At 36.4% G+C, this 16,221-nt stretch overlaps 1 protein-coding gene across 5 annotated transcripts in view; it reads right to left on the bottom strand.

Moving 5' to 3' along the window:
• Window positions 1–16,221, bottom strand: part of PDE1C (phosphodiesterase 1C) — a 435,454-nt gene that overhangs the window by 241,299 nt on the left and 177,934 nt on the right. The window contains exon 1 of one of the 5 annotated variants that reach the window (XM_072412148.1): window positions 5,820–6,129. The exons of the other annotated variants lie outside the window; for them this stretch is intronic. Within the exon in view, the coding sequence (XP_072268249.1) occupies window positions 5,820–5,953 (134 nt within the window). The 5' untranslated portion in view covers window positions 5,954–6,129. Of the gene's footprint in view, window positions 1–5,819; window positions 6,130–16,221 lie in introns of those variants that run through there. 5 annotated transcript variants of the gene reach the window in all.

The following is a 16,221-nucleotide window of genomic DNA, read 5'->3' as shown; positions in this document are numbered from 1 at the left end:
CTTATTTGTTTTGAAAATGTAATGAACTCAAAAGGTAAAGATCTGCTATGTAATAGAGAGATTTAGAACTGTTAAATTTATCTAAACTCTATCTTTTTGTCCTGGATTAATTCTGAAAAATATAAAAGCACTTCCTGCTATGGGAGAGTGTACCAGGACACCTATGTGACTACAACCTTACAGCTGTATATCTGGAGTCAGAGACTGAGACATTGTGGCCCCTGTCTGCTAGACTCATGAGGTCTGGAGTGGAATCCCTCCCCCCTTCCCCCCAGTTTCATGGTTCAGTTCCTCCTAAAAAGATCTCTACTTCATTTTGCACTAGCTAACTGGAGACTTTTTATTTCAAATTTGACATTCCACTTTGACTACTTCATTATAACCTGTCAGGGTATATCATTTCAGTAACCTGTTAAGAAACTGCATTTTACCTTAATTCTCTCAGACACAAGTCAAAATAACTATTTTAGATATAGTGCTAAAAGTGGAACTTTCAGATTCAGCCAACAAAAAAGATATATATTTCCATGTGTGAAAGTATATTGTTATAAATGTGTTGTAATCCACTGAAAAACTCCTCAATATGCAAATGAGTTCTGCTGGAAAACTCATCAACTCGAATTGATAGTTACCGATACATGAATCATGACTTCTCTCTGAGAAGATAAAGGAGGTGAATTATGTGTCCAGCATGTCAATAAATTTACATTTTTGGCTTTTATGAGCTCCATATGAAAAAAAGGAACCCTGAAAACTAAAACGTTTTTTATGCAGTACGGTTTATTTTTTCAGAACGCAGAGACACTCTGGTGGCTAACAATTTTCTTCTTTTTCAATCATTTTCTTCTGATTTTTCTTTGTGTTCCAATTAAAATATTATTTTACAGTGACAGGAAAGAGTGCATTTTAAGTGTATTATCTTAGCTGTTGCTCCGCTCATTCTCCCTATTTACCCTCAGCTTTTTTCCCCTCATGTAGCTGTATTTGTATCCTTTTTTTCTTCTAATGTCAATGCTCCCCCATCCAACATTCTCTCTGCTCTGACCCCCTAATATGCTTTAATTACATCTTGTTCTGTCCTCAATCTTCATTAAGATTGCTTCATGCTTTATTTCATTTACTGATATTCTGCTGTGGCAACTGAGTGATGGGAATAGTAACGCTGATGTCACTGCTGCTATTAGCCAATAACCAGCTGAGCCAGAGGGAACCCCCAGCAGCCCAAAGACCTGGCAAGCATGTTGATTAGCCATAGTCTCTTTCCAAAGCCAGAATGGCTGCAATGGGGTACAAATTAGCTAAAATCTAGGGTTAGGGTTTGCTAAGGGGTTTTAAACATAAAGCAGGCCTATCACCAGAATTTTTACTTTACCTAAAGGGTAGACATCCCTTTTACGTAAGGTAAAAATTACATGCTTTTCTCCAAGGGGGGTTTAAAACTTTTTTTTTTTTAAGACCCTCCCCTTCTGTCTTTATCATCGCAGCAATAAAGATAGAATGGGAGTGCACAGCCTCCTGGGATACATATGTCAGACATCTGACGGTGGATTACAGGACGACGCGGGGCCTAATCCAGGAAACTTCTGGAGGGATCGATAGATCTGCGAAAGTATAGGTATTTTTTTTTTTGTTTTAAGTTTACTTCCACTTTAACATGAAGAGGTTGAAGCCTTGGACTGCAATGTCAAATCAATTAAATATGAATATTTTTATTTCCATTTCCAAGTTAAACCAGATACAATATAGATAGAAAATAGGATCAATTCTTTAAAACACATGCAAATGGAAATGCAATGCATATCTTACATTCACTACTTTATAAATACCCCCGAATGATTTTTTAATGAACGCATATCTGCATGATTTCTTTTTCTTGGAGCTCAGCTTTAAAAAAGCAACAGCTGCTATTGCCAATCTCCTTTTAACAAATTTTAATTGCTGGTCTGTCACTGCCGTCAATAACTTTAATTTACTGACTTAATTCAACATAGCTAGTTGTATCACAAGTCCTGAACATTTCATTGAGCAACAATGATTAAAGACATGAAATCAGTGTGATGGCCAGCCAACTAGCATTTTCAAAAATCTCCTTACATTGCAAATGTCCTCAAACTATTACATTTCACAGATGATGTGTGACCAAAGTTGAATTTTATTACTGGGAGCTGTAGGCAGACAACAATTGGAGTTAGGACTAATATCAAATGATAGAGTTATCTATTTTACACAGAACATATTTTTGTTTTTTTGTTCCTTACCAAGTTTAAAATGTGATTGTGCAACTAAATGGAGAAATGATACATTAATTTCTGAAGATGATGGAGAAATATTGTGCAATTGATGACTGTGGAAGACAAAATTCTTTATAAGTAGTTCCACCAACTGTCTAGCTTGCTCCTGCACCAACAATTACTGTGTTTGCTGTGGAAGGGGTTATAAAGCACTTAGCAAGTCAGCTTTTAGGATGAGCCAGTCCACACTGTTCTTGTCTTCAGGCAGGGCTTGGTATGATCAACGGATTGACACGCTAAAGCCTTATATTCAGCATTGGCTATGCCCTAACACAGGCCTCAGTGTGAAAAACTGTACACATAGACATATCAAGTACAAAGGTGGTAATGCTGCTCTGAATTTGAAATAAAAAATGCAATTTTGTTATCCGAATAAAGGGGAAAGAGAAGGTCTGCCATGAATATATGTCAGTTAGGCACATTGGTTGTGAGATAGACACCATGTATCAAAGTTATGCTATGTAATTATGTAAACATTTGTTTTGCCTATGATTTACTTAAAGAAATATAAAAGCAATGCAGCACTGTACTAATGACAAACTGATTTCTGTTTTTGAAGGCTATTCCGAGAAAAGTACATTTTGATTATCCGTTGTGGATTGAAAATGTGTTTGCCATACTATATACAGTAAATTTCATCAAGATTAATAACACAGAAAGATAGAATCAACTTTAGTGTCTTATTTACACCTATTACAATAGATGAATAGTGTTGCTATACTTTTTATTTGTGTACTGAAAAAAGACAGAGCACTTTATTATGTGAAAAAATATTTTGCTTTTGAACAAAATCTGGTATATTACAGTCAACAGTCATGACATCAATAACTGTAAGCAGTCCTTAGTCTCCTTTTCTGGCGAAATGATAATATGCCAGAGAAAAATTTTTCTGTGTTTCAACCCTTTAAAGACTATGCAAAGATAACAAAAGTACTTACGTTGTACTTATTTTTGTCTACAGTACACGTAGTAGACAAGTAGTGTCAGCCATGTCCATTATCTTTTACTAAACTACAACGAATGTAGGTAGGTACCCTAACTTTTAGACTTCTATTGGATTGTCCTTAGAATAATTTTGCTATAATTACATAATCAATTTGGCTGATTTTAGCCTAAGTATATGCTTACATTTTCTGCACTTGTTAGATTTTTCTAAACTCAGCCCACTGAATACTTTTGTAATCTGTTTCAGTTTGCAGAAGTCAGTGTGGGAGGTAACAATGGATGAATTATGGATGTGTATCCTTACCACTAATTGGATTCTCCGTCTGTTTGGCAAACATTTGGATTTGGAGTATTGAAACTCAAGGCGAAGAAAACAACTATGAGCATTTTAACTGTACACAGGGGGCAGCTGTTGCCCAGGCAGGGGGCTTGTCCCTCTGTTCTTTCACTTATGGAGCCCTTGCAAATGATCTGTTACAAATGTGATGCCTTGCTGGAGGAATTGTATTGGAGGAACTGGAAAAGAAGATGGCTGTCTGAAGGAGTACCTTTACTGAGTCTTCTCTGCTGGTAAGTATCCAGAGAGATCTATTGTTATACTTGGCAATGAGGACATACTATGTACAAGAAATGTACCTGTGATTACTGTCAGAGGGTCATAGACCTCATCTAAATCGTTCAGAGAGTGAAGTAACCATAGTTTTGCCTGCTAATAAAGGATCATAGAAGCTCCTATTCAGCGATGCACCCCTGCTGTTTGTCTTCCTTAGCCATTCACTAGCCATTCACTGAAAACAAGGTGCTCCCTGAGTGGCCAAGGAAAGAGGGTGAATCATAGAATGAGAGCCACTACAGCTCTGTCAAAGTGACATAAGTATAGTGGGACTGTACTGTACATTAAAATTAAGCTGGGGATGTTTCTACATCTGCACAGCAATGAGGACCTTGGGGAAAGGGTATAAAGGGAGAGAAAAATGTAACTTTTTATGCTAAAAATGTTTTTGATCATTTTATAACAGCTTGAATTGTTTTTTTTTCTAAAGTAAGTAAAAAATTAATCACTAAAATCTCATATTATCCCTAATAAGTAATGTAAGTAAGAAAAAACATATGCATTCATTTTAAATCTCCATTTTTCATTAAAGTAATATCTGGTGGTCCTTTTCAGGGACTGGTAAATGCTAACAATACTCCCACTTTATATTTTAGATGATTTAAAAGTAAATAAGGGAACACCTAAACATGTGTGCAAACATTCAGCACTGCAGGGCAGATATAGTGGCAGGTACTAAAACAGGGACATCTTACCACCAAGAAATAAATGAATCCAAAAGGTGGCTTATTCCTCTATGATGCATCCATAACTGAAATGAGTGTTGACTATGTTTTGATTGCTTTACACTATTAGTAAATTCAAAAGTACAAATTACACAATATATAGATCCCTGGCTCTTTGCTAGTATACCTGCTCATCTTCCTTTTTGATGAATAAATTCTATAAGCATACATAGACCCGTAAATAAATTCTTCACTGATTCCTATTGCCATTTTACTGACAAATGTGAAAGCATTCTAATCCCAAATGAAAAGCAAGTTAATCTCTGTAGTAATCACATGTTGTAACATAGAGTAATGTGCTTGGTGATGCATGTAAAAACAGCCTTCCAAAACTTTGGGAACCCAATCTTCAGACATATTAGTATATACCATACAGTTATCATAACTATCAAATGATTGCTAAAGGTGATTATTAAATGTTACTAACCAAAACACCATTTAGGTAATTAATAAAGGTCCATATCTATACTGTAGATTTAGATAACAATAGATATAAAGATACTGATTATTTTGGTTTAAGGTTGCTATTACTCATATAACAGTGTGTGTGTGTCTATCTATATACATATATATATATATTTATATATATATATATATATATATATATATATATATATATATATATATAATGGTATGTAACATAAAACATGGTCTCTAAGCACTTAGTAATGAAATCTGAAAAGTAATGAAATCTGATTCCCATCAAAACTTTGTTTAGGATCCTGTTTTGTTCAAACAAATATGTATTGCCCTTTAAAAAGAGAATTAAATCACAACTACAGTACTTTGCAAATCATTTGTGTTTAAAATGAAAATAATTAAATTGAGTGTTACCTTTCCCAATGATACAATTTTACTCATCTAGCTTTTGTCAACATTTGTCATCTAGCAGATTCATTGTCCACTTAACCTCTGGCATCCTGTTAATCCTATACATGCTATCACAATTTTGCCATCAAAAGAGGGTATAGAAATATGCTGAATGGTGTGCTCTTTATTGACCAATGCAGAAAACTACTTAAGGTATCCGTCTGATCATATTATCATCTGGATATAGTTAAAGTTCAAGTTCTCAAATTATAAAAGTTTTTTCAAATATGCTAATATTGAATAAAAGACCTTTCACATGTTGGATTTCATACAAAGAAAAATGTTAACAGCACTTAAGAGACACACAAAGTGGGCAACAGATGAGAAAATGGGGATATAAATAAATATATAGTGAGAGAGAGAATCAGTACTTACAGTCCTCTGAGACGCAGCCAGATTTTCTCAATCTGTTCCGGTTGCAGATATTTTAATGAATTGCTCTCAAATTCTTCAATTTCCTTTGTGGGGGACTCCATGACCTTAGGTGTGTGACTTTGGTTCAAGCTCATGAAAGATGCTTACTCTGAACTAACAAATACCAACACATACACAAACAGATGGAACACTCGCCACCTTTAAAACTAATTGGGTGCATGGAACATTTTGTTCAATTAATTTTCCTTCTTGATGATCTTCTTTAATCTCTTTTCCAGGTCCAGTCGCTTTCTTACATGAAGTGTGTGCAGTCAGCAAAAGCTCCAGGTGTACACTGGGAGTATCTGTGGCAGAATGCCATGGTCCTGAGTCTGATGTTGGGGATTAGGTTGATCTCTAGATTGAAATCACTACAGATTTTTCTTTTCTAAAACAATGAGCCAGACATGGAAATAGTAATACCAGTTGAAGAATCTTTATCATTGGAAAAAGGATTGGAGAAATGCACTCTGACAACCAGCTGGAGAGTGCAGAGCATCTGCACAGCTTCTGATGTGTGTATCCCTCCCATTTGATGGACCTTGCTTGTTCTTTACTCCAGGATGCTCTGAACGCCAGCCCTTGTCCCCTCCAGCTCTGGTTCTCCCTCCCCTTACTCCTTGTCTCTCTCCTCCCTTCTATCCCTTTCCCACTACCAGCAGCTCCGCTGACAGGCAAGCGAATTGACAACTGAGGGAAAAGTCATCCCATAGTCAGCCAGGGATATGCCTCTAACACATGCAAACACACATACACTCTTCTCTTCTCATGCACAGATGCACTAAGCAGGCTGCAGGAAAAATTGGCTGCTACTTAAAAGAAATGGGGGTGGGTTGAAGGAAAGTAATAATAAAACTGGCTCTCATTAACACAGTGATATATAGGAGGGGGATTCTGGCAAGGTGCTCCTTGGAAGCAAGCCATGTGAATAGGGCCCAGCTTTTAAGGTTTAAAGTTGGCGTGGGGATGGAAATCAGTGATTTTACACACTAATATACCGCAGCAAAGAATAATATACTGATAATATGGTTCCCTGTTACACGCCACTGAGACAAACTGTCCTGTGTCTTTGAAAGATTTAATTCTGCCAAAATATTATCACTGTGTGATACTTGCTCATTCGTAACTCTCATCCCAATCAGCAGCAGAAAATATATATATATATATATTTGGCGGCACAGACGATAAATCCCATGGGAAATTACAATTTTGTCAAGGATTGTTGTAGCTACTGGTTATAACATACTAGTTATTGTGTGTGATCCTGTGCTTCAGTTCAGTGCTGCAATGAAATGCTAATTTAGAACGCACAAATACCCCAAAAGGGCAGGTGCACTTTAAAGTGTACCTGTGCCCGTTGATACTACAGCAAGTTACTATTTTCTATATTTCCAAGCTCACCGGCCAGGGAAATGGAAGTGGCAACTTGCTGATGAAAACACACCAATCAACTGGAAAGTCTTCCAAATCAGTTGATAGACAAATATACATCAAAGGATTACTGTGGAAAGTGATAATATTTTGAGAAAAGAAATACATTATGCCTAAACTTAATCAATCCAATACACTGAACTTTGTGGTGCTATAGGTGGATCCGGATACATTAAAATTGCCACAGAACTACTCCTTTACATCAACAGAACCTAAATATCCTCTTATCCTATTGTTGTGAATATCTTCTGCCTTGCAGAGCCTGCCCACAACAGCCTCCACTAGGGTTGCCAGTTGAACTAGGTTGTTTGTTCAGGGAAGAAAACAGCTTTATGGTAACTTTCCTATGAAGAACATTGGCAAAGATAACTGTAACCCACTACTAATCTGAGTTAATAGAAAAAGAAACACAGGGTATATATATATATATATATATATATATATATATATATATATATATTCTTGTTGCATTTACATCAAGCCTTATTTATGTATGTGGTAGAGTATACTTAGGATATTTAGCAAAATGTTTGTGTTCTTTAATATTTGACTGAGTACAATTTTGGATATACAGTTAGGCAATTTATACCTGAATACTTACCTATTCATTTGCTATCTTATGTACATTATCAATACGCCTGTATTTACCTCTAAACTTAACATAGTAATCCTTACACTTGACATATATATTCTTAATATTCCAGACATAATAACCATAAGTGCCAAATATACATGGACAAACTGCTACCCCTGAGGAAGCCAAATAGGATGAAACGCGTCAGGTACAAAGGTCAACATGAACAATATCTGTTACCAGAAGTTATAAAACACAAAAGGCAATTTATGTGTGTAACTTGCTAGATGTTGCATGTATAGTGCCCTTTAGGGCCAAAGTGACATTACATAGACCACAAGAATGTATTGTGGCCTATTTTGAACTGATATGTTCTGTACTGTTATTTACTAAATACAATATATGAATTGTGCCAAAACCCTGCTTTCTCCTGTCCTTTTTTTACTACTGTACCTAATAAGGGTTGGCACATAGTTCTATAGAACTAATACAAAACTTTAACCACCACTCACACCTCAAATACTCTACACTTGGTTTATAACCAAAAGTATTTTACTTTGTTCCTGGCCAGCAGTGGGCTAGTATGTTTTGCTGGTGGGGGCTGCCATTAGCTTCATTTAAATAGGCATAATGTATCACAGGTTCACTACAACCATTAGCCTCCAGTAATTTCATGGAGCCAGATGTGAAAAAATGTAATGTAGATGTGTGATGTGACATTATAGATATTTACATAGTTATAATAAAGGGAACTTGTACTGAGACATTGCTCCTATTGCTGACCATTCTTCTAAAAATCATAGTTGCCTACTTGGCTCAACTCTCAGTAGTCCTCAGTCACTTCCATATCAGCATGCAGAACGTAAAATTATGTTGTTTCATCTCCATAGTTGTTGTTGTTTAATAACTTGAAAATCATCAAAGCCACCAGGTCAGCATGACAACCAGGAAGCACAAACAAGCAGACATTAGGTAACTTTGTATATCTATTTCATTGTACTGTATTCCACTGTATATCTATGTTTGTTCATAGATTGCTGTTTTAAATGCATGCATGTTTGCTTTGAATCATTTATTTCAAATGAGCAAACTGAAGACAGGGAGAGTGAGATTAAATGTTCTCACTCCCAGCTTGACTGACGGCTTTTGTATTGAATCTCAGAACCATGCACACTATTATGAGAAAAGCAGTTCTCCTCTACACATTTTGTTCAGAAAGCTGTTTAATCGCCATTCATATATTTTAAGTATGAGTTTGATTGCAAATGTAAAAACAAATTCATATTTTGCAATCACTAAAAAATAAAGTACAGTGCACATTTTGTGGTATCATTTGTAATAGTGAATATTACCATTTGCATGCACTATAGGAGGTTGGATTTGGCCACAAATATGCCAGGTGAGGTCTGAGGAGGTAATAACATGCTTCTCTGTTGCCCTGCCAGAATTAGAGTATATTTGGCCCCAAATTATAAAAGTATGATTTAAAGAATAAAGCATGTGAACTAAAGCTTCAGATACAGCTTATGTATAAAACAATGACACAGGGAAAGAAAAACTACATTCAATTTGAATCTGTCTTAAGAGAAAAAGATATTTTACTGCACATTGCTTTAAAGATCCATAACACACCTATGCTCAGAACATAGGAGCTCCATGAAACATGTGCCCATATGAAAACCTCGTTGCCCATAGCAACCATTTAGAATTGTTTCATTTTTCATTCTACATTGTACAAATGACAGTTGGAGACTCATTGGCTGCTGTGGGCCGCAAGAAATGTTCTTGTTAGCAGTCTTTTCTATAAATTATCCTTACAGATAGATTTTCCTTTCTGCACCAATGGTTCATATAAGGTAGGGAGAACTCATCTTGCCTTTCAAATATTGTAAAATTGCCAGATTACCTGAAAATCTGTATTTTCTACTTCTAAATTTAAGTCTAATATTATGAACACTGTTGCTGTTGCTCTTTGTATTGTATTTTACATCCCACAATACATGCACATATGTTTATGAATTATTTTTTTAAAATAAAATTTAAACACAATTTACTCTATACCAGTGGTGCCCAAAATGTCTTCATCTGGGGGCCGCTGTTGTCATTGAGATAAAACTCGTGGGCCACAATGCAAACAAACATTAGAGATGTATGTTTAAAAAAGGAATAGTTTTAATTTAAAATGAAATTAAATTGAAATGTTTCTAGTGACCAAATAATAATAAAGGAAAAAATATAAAATAAAATATAAAATAAAATAAAGGAAATGACAAATCAAAAATTTCTGCACTCACCATTTGATGCTCATTTAATTAATGCATCATTTTATTCATAAAAGATACAAAACTAAAGCTATTATACAGTTCTGACTGCTCATATATTGCTCCCTGCTCACCACTCATGTAACACACAGAAGAAAATACACCATAAAATGCGTCCCGTCAGTTTTAGGGGGCCTCCAAAGATCTTCCTACCCCAAAATCTCTGCAATGGATATAAGGTGATAGCTATATGCGACAAGGTAGCGTGATATGATGGGTATAAAATTTTATTGGAAGGGGGGACAAAAGGCATTTCCTACTGGCCCCCACATTTCCAGTTGCCAACATCCCTCTGTTCTAGAGAAATTAAGGGTCACAGAAGGTAAGTGGTCAGTTATTTGTAACAGGCACCCCACCAGCAGATCATTCCGTCACACCGCAGTGTCTGCAGATTAGACTCCAGGGGGTAGTGATCGGTACTCAGCGTCCCCCCCTAGTCAGGGTTCCATGGCATAAGGAACGGGTAACCACACTGCAACCTCACCGCCAGTATGAACGCAGTTGGGCCACCACAGCACAGACAGAATTAGTATTACCCTATTGATCATTGCCATGGAAGTGTCCCCTGGGGGTCCCTGACATGCAAACTCAGTTTGGGGACCCTGGTCTTGAATTGGCCCGCTTAATGTGAAAATAGCCTTGATTTGTTCCAGTAACAGCTCCCATGATCCTTTGTGTACCCTGAAAATATCAAATTCCTATGACAATCAGTGAAGGAAATACATGGGTTTATACATGGGGATAATGACAGCACCATGGACACAGGCTCTCATGCTGCTGCTGCACAAGGTAGGATTATTATTACAAGGTTAGTGGGGAGCAGTCACTTTGATTGCCAGGTCTACAGAAGACGCCCACTTTCAGGTTACACTGAGCATGTTTAGGAAGCTACCTTTCCTGGCAGCATGATCTCGTAGAGGACCATAGGAGATGCGCGCATCCCATCCCCCGCAAGACAATGAGCAGAGAGGGAATGGGCAGAGGGCGGATCTGGAAGCTCCACGGTCCGGATGTGGCCCAATGGATGTAGGTTTGGCACCCTTTCTCCATACAATGCCCAATCATTTTTAATACTTATATTGCCATGACAAAAACATAACTCCCTTGTCTTTAAAGGTTGAAAGAAATATGAGGCAATATCAATGGAAAATCCCAGAAACCAATTTAACTTTTATGAGGTATTGGTTATTTAAATTTTCAGCACCTTTGAACAAAGCACAACTCTGAGGGCTCATTTACACTTTTCTGATTCCATAAACCCATACAGGGCAAAGTTGAAGTTTTAATCCAATTATATTTTGCCTGCCTGGGCCTTAACCCCCACCTGTAGACCAATTGACTTTTGAATAAAACATATCCTTTTTTTTTCTTTTGCTTACATACCATATTTTACCCTCATTATCTAGTAGGTCTCTGTGCTTCCCAGCAGACCACCCTAGGCACATATACATTTGGGGTGCTGAGCCTCTATGATTAATATAATTAAAATTCTATGAATTGAATGGGCAAGCCGATAGGACTGATAAGAGAATGTCAAGATGATGCTGGATCTGCTCCAGTCAGAAAATGACATACTGGAACTTTCAAAGCACACTGTGAGGTGCTGGCAATTGTAGAAGGCGGAAAGTCAAGCTGGAGTTCAGCTTTAATATCTTTTATGTTATTTCAGTCCATTTATTTCCAATGAGCTTCAAAACACTGGATCAGACAGAAAAATGTAACTGCAGTATTTTTTATGCTTTGCAGCATGCTACAAGACAGGTGGATTTTTGGAGTGTCTTGAGGTGCTCTTTAAAATGCACCAATGCATGTGTTATGTGCAATAATACAATGTGTAAATAGGCCTTGAAGGTGCATAGGTTGTGCTTCAAACGCTGTATACTAACGGCACATTGAAAATCTATTACATATGGTGGTACCCAGTGCAACATTTTGATCATTTTGTAACACTATATATAGGAGTGGAAACTGCAGTGCTATCTGTAATTTAAAGGGTAATCTACTGCACAAATGCTAAGATTTAGAATGTATTGCTACCTTATAGCTTACCATAATTCTAGGGAACATAATTGGTGATACATTTTTTAGGTAGTCATATCTACTGTAACGCCTAGAAAAGGGTTCCCACTTTCCAGCTTAATTTAACTTCAGAAAGCAATATTTGCTGGCTGATTATGGTAGGACTTGTTGTAGTATCCACGATCTAAAAACAGACAGGGGCTAAAACCCATTAGGCTCTGCCTGTAGAATACAAACCTTATTACAAAACCACAGTATGTGCTAGCTTTATTTTTTTTATGACAGATTGTATTAGCTATGATAAATTGAGTTTCAAATTATACCACATTTTTCTATTCACAGTTCTCTGAAATAATCAAGTCAGATCTTGTACTGTGGCCCAAACAGACAGCTATAATAGATATGCAATGATATATATTTTTTGGTTTATTAGAGCCTATAGAAGAATTTAATACACTATATTAGTTGTATGTACATAGTCATTTAAATGTTATTACTCTGTCACCCAAACAGACAGCTATAATGGATATTTAATTATATATAATATATATAATTTTTTGTAGACTAGTAGAGTCTATAATACAGTATACTGGTTGTATGTACATTTAAATGTTATTTCTTTGTGTTAATACATTTTAAACTGCGAGCATGAGAAAGATATATGCATATGGAACCATGTGGTTTTTACTCTATGCGTGCATAATGTATTATCTATTGAATTTCCAGAGGTCATTGGGTAACATGGATAAACTAAAACTGGATATATAGTCCCATGCTGTTCTGCAGAATACAAAGATAGGGAAACAAGCATAAATTGCAAAGCAGGACCAGACATGCACCTAATGTACAATGTTTATACAATAGCTTGAAAGGCAGTAATGGTAAAAATACAGAATATGAGGTATTTAAACAACAAAGACGATTTTCAAAGATTTTCCTTGTACTGACAATTGTCTCTTTACCTGCTGATATTCATTTTCAGATGATATCAAAGCTATGGATGCCAGGAAATATCCCAGCCACACAATGAAATGCCACTGTGAACATCACATTTAGATGTTGCTTTTCTTTTCTAGCCATGGGGAGCAGCTCTACTACTTCAAGGACACTGTAAGGTTGCAGACAAATAGGAACACTCCAAAAATTAATGGATGATTGTTCACACTAAAACTCATTAATTACTGGATTGATTGATGAGAAATTGATTGATGAGTAATTACTACAGTTTGTATGTGATAGTCTCTGTAGGCTTACTTGAAAGACACAGGAGATATTGACAAGGAGAATGAGGTGAGTGACAGCCAGTACAGGCAACTGTAAAAGGCATTGAAAATACTTTAGTCATGGAGTGCTAATAGAGAGAATGTAGCACAATATTTATTCAGCTCCTGACTACTGCAGTGGATTTTCACTACTGAACAAAAATGATAGGTGACATTTTAATGTTGTATCAAAGTGGTACAGATAAAAAAACACAGCCTCTTATGCTGACCTACATTACTTTTCTCATAATCGCAATGTAACTGGTGCCAAATTTTTTTTTAATATACATGTGCTAACGAGAGGTAAGAACACATCATATACTGTATGTGACTTTAACGTCTTATCGTTGCAGTACTCTTTATTTTGAAATGAGATAATTTGTGAAAATGCAGGCCAATTTTTTCCTGATTGCCAATACTAGATTTTGTTGTTTACCAGAAAAAAAATGTGACAAGGGATTGCACTATCCCCTGGAACAAATGTGAAAAACTTGAAATTATTGGATACAGATTTAAGATATGAATGGGAGAGCTTTTGGGTGTTAACATACTAAGACTGTTTTTGGTATTTTAAATGCTACCTGGAATTTTAGTTTAGGGTGCATACGGCCTTGCAGACCTGAGATTGGATGCACCTCGCACACAGCATAGGCGTGCAGTATGTAGCCATAGCAAGCACATTGTATTATTACCATAGGTATTCCACAAAATGCTTGCAGTGCTCACATACATAACAAGCTAAGAAGCATTTTATAAAGAAAACATTGAGTTTATTTGGTTATTTGGTCATTATGTCTTTGGTTTTAGAATTATGCTGCAGGCAAAGGTGGATACATATCTCCATCCACTATTGTTTGCAATTAAGGTGACTTCATTTCTTCTAAATACTTACTTATGTGGAAGACAGTTATCATATAACTATAAATCTAGAATTGTGCTCTTTTTATATCTAATCAGTCACATCATTTAGCAATTACCCTATGTAACATTTTCCCTCTGTACACTGTAGCAAACATATACCTAACAGAGTTCATATGAAATATTAATTAAAAAACAGAAAGGAGTACAAGAATAAATGTGCTATAAACTGTTATTATACAATGCTAAACCAGCACTCAGATTTATGGTCTTTTATTAACCTATCATATCGATTTCCTAGAGAGACATAAGGTAATATTTTTGCAAAGAGGTACACAAATACTCTGCTAGGGCTCAAGAGCATGTGAAGAGGTTCCAATGACACTTCACGGTTATCATACATTCTGGGATACTATGTAACATTCCTTCTAAATGACAGAATTACATGCCATGATAAGCTCTGCGTTTCCTAGCAGTAAACATGAGACACTGAAAAATACCTTTAAGTGTTGTGCTATTGATAGTTAAAATCCAACAAAAGCCAAAATGTAATGAAGCAAATTAAGGCAATGTTGCTTAGTGTAACTTTTAAGTATTACCTTTAGAAACAATCTTTTAAAATTTAAAAAAAACATTGTATAGCAGTTGAAGGATCACCTATGACTGTTTGCTTCCCGTGAACAGATTAAGGTCTTACAATTGCTCGCTTACTTGCAATGATTACAGAAGTCCTGCCTCCACATAGTTTCAACTGGAATACAAGTATGAAGCTTGGCATCTCTTGCACATGGTCATACATAATTGACTCTCCCAGCAGCTGAATTCTGGGGTGAGAAGACATTGGATGTAGGATAGTGTGCCTACAAGTTTGGGCCATAAAACAGGTACTCTGTCCATCAATTTGTTTATATACTATATTTCACTACACTATTAGAATTTGCCTTGTTCCATTTTGCTTGAAATGTACACATTTGTTTTAAATGAACCCAAAACAGCAAATGTATACCGATAGTATAAAGTATTTACCGTGGAAGTAAACTGCAAAAATAAACTCACTTTTACCTTCACAGATTTGTCGATGCCGAGATCACGCATTAGCAGGAGCAGCCAGATGCCTCCTGAGATCCATGCCGTATGTATCTTGGGAGGCTCTGCACTCCATTCTGCAGAAACTGGAAGAGGTTTACCTTTTTTTTAATAAAAAAGTGTTTTTAACCCCTCCCCAAAAGGTCATTTTAAGGGTTGTCTAGCCTTTTTTTATAAGGTACAAATATTAGTTTTGGTCCACTTTAGGTTAAAAAGTAGGTCTTGAATACCATTCAAGCACTTGTATTACGTTCAGTGCTCTGTTAGATGTTTATCTGTCCAGTGACTCTGATTGTGTTTGTCCCTGTGTACTTCATCTGGTGGATGGCTTATCTATTATGATCTCTGGCTCTGAATTCTGGGCTTGTCTATTGGAATCTTGGTATTTCTATCTGTGTGCTCCTGGTTTGCTGCCAGGTCATCTCCAGACACCATCTTTTGCGCACTTGCGCAAGTCCTGGGGTCAACCGAGTGCTGGGAGTCACAACCAGTCTCCCGAGGCTGAGCAGGGGCTTAGTAAAGGCAAAGATTGCAGCGAAGATTGGGGGACTATTGTCTGGGGAATACCGGTGCTGACCAGGGCCTTACAAGTGTATTTTTTTATAGTGTTCCCTTCCACAAAAATTATTTTGTATAGTGTAGTGACAAAATAATTAGCAATCTCAGTTCTCAATGAGAAGTAACTGTACCTTTTGTGGCAAGGCCTGTCCTAAACAGTATGTAGACCTTGTGAGTACTACGGTCCAATGGGCACAGTGAATCTTGAGAGCAACACATACAACATAAAATTGTAATGTTACAAAAGTCACTAT

This window comes from Pyxicephalus adspersus, chromosome 5 (genome assembly GCF_032062135.1).
Source record: "Pyxicephalus adspersus chromosome 5, UCB_Pads_2.0, whole genome shotgun sequence".
NCBI classification, from domain to species: domain Eukaryota; kingdom Metazoa; phylum Chordata; class Amphibia; order Anura; family Pyxicephalidae; genus Pyxicephalus; species Pyxicephalus adspersus.
The sequence above is the reverse complement of the archived record's forward strand: the minus strand, read 5'-3'. Positions and strand labels throughout refer to the sequence as shown.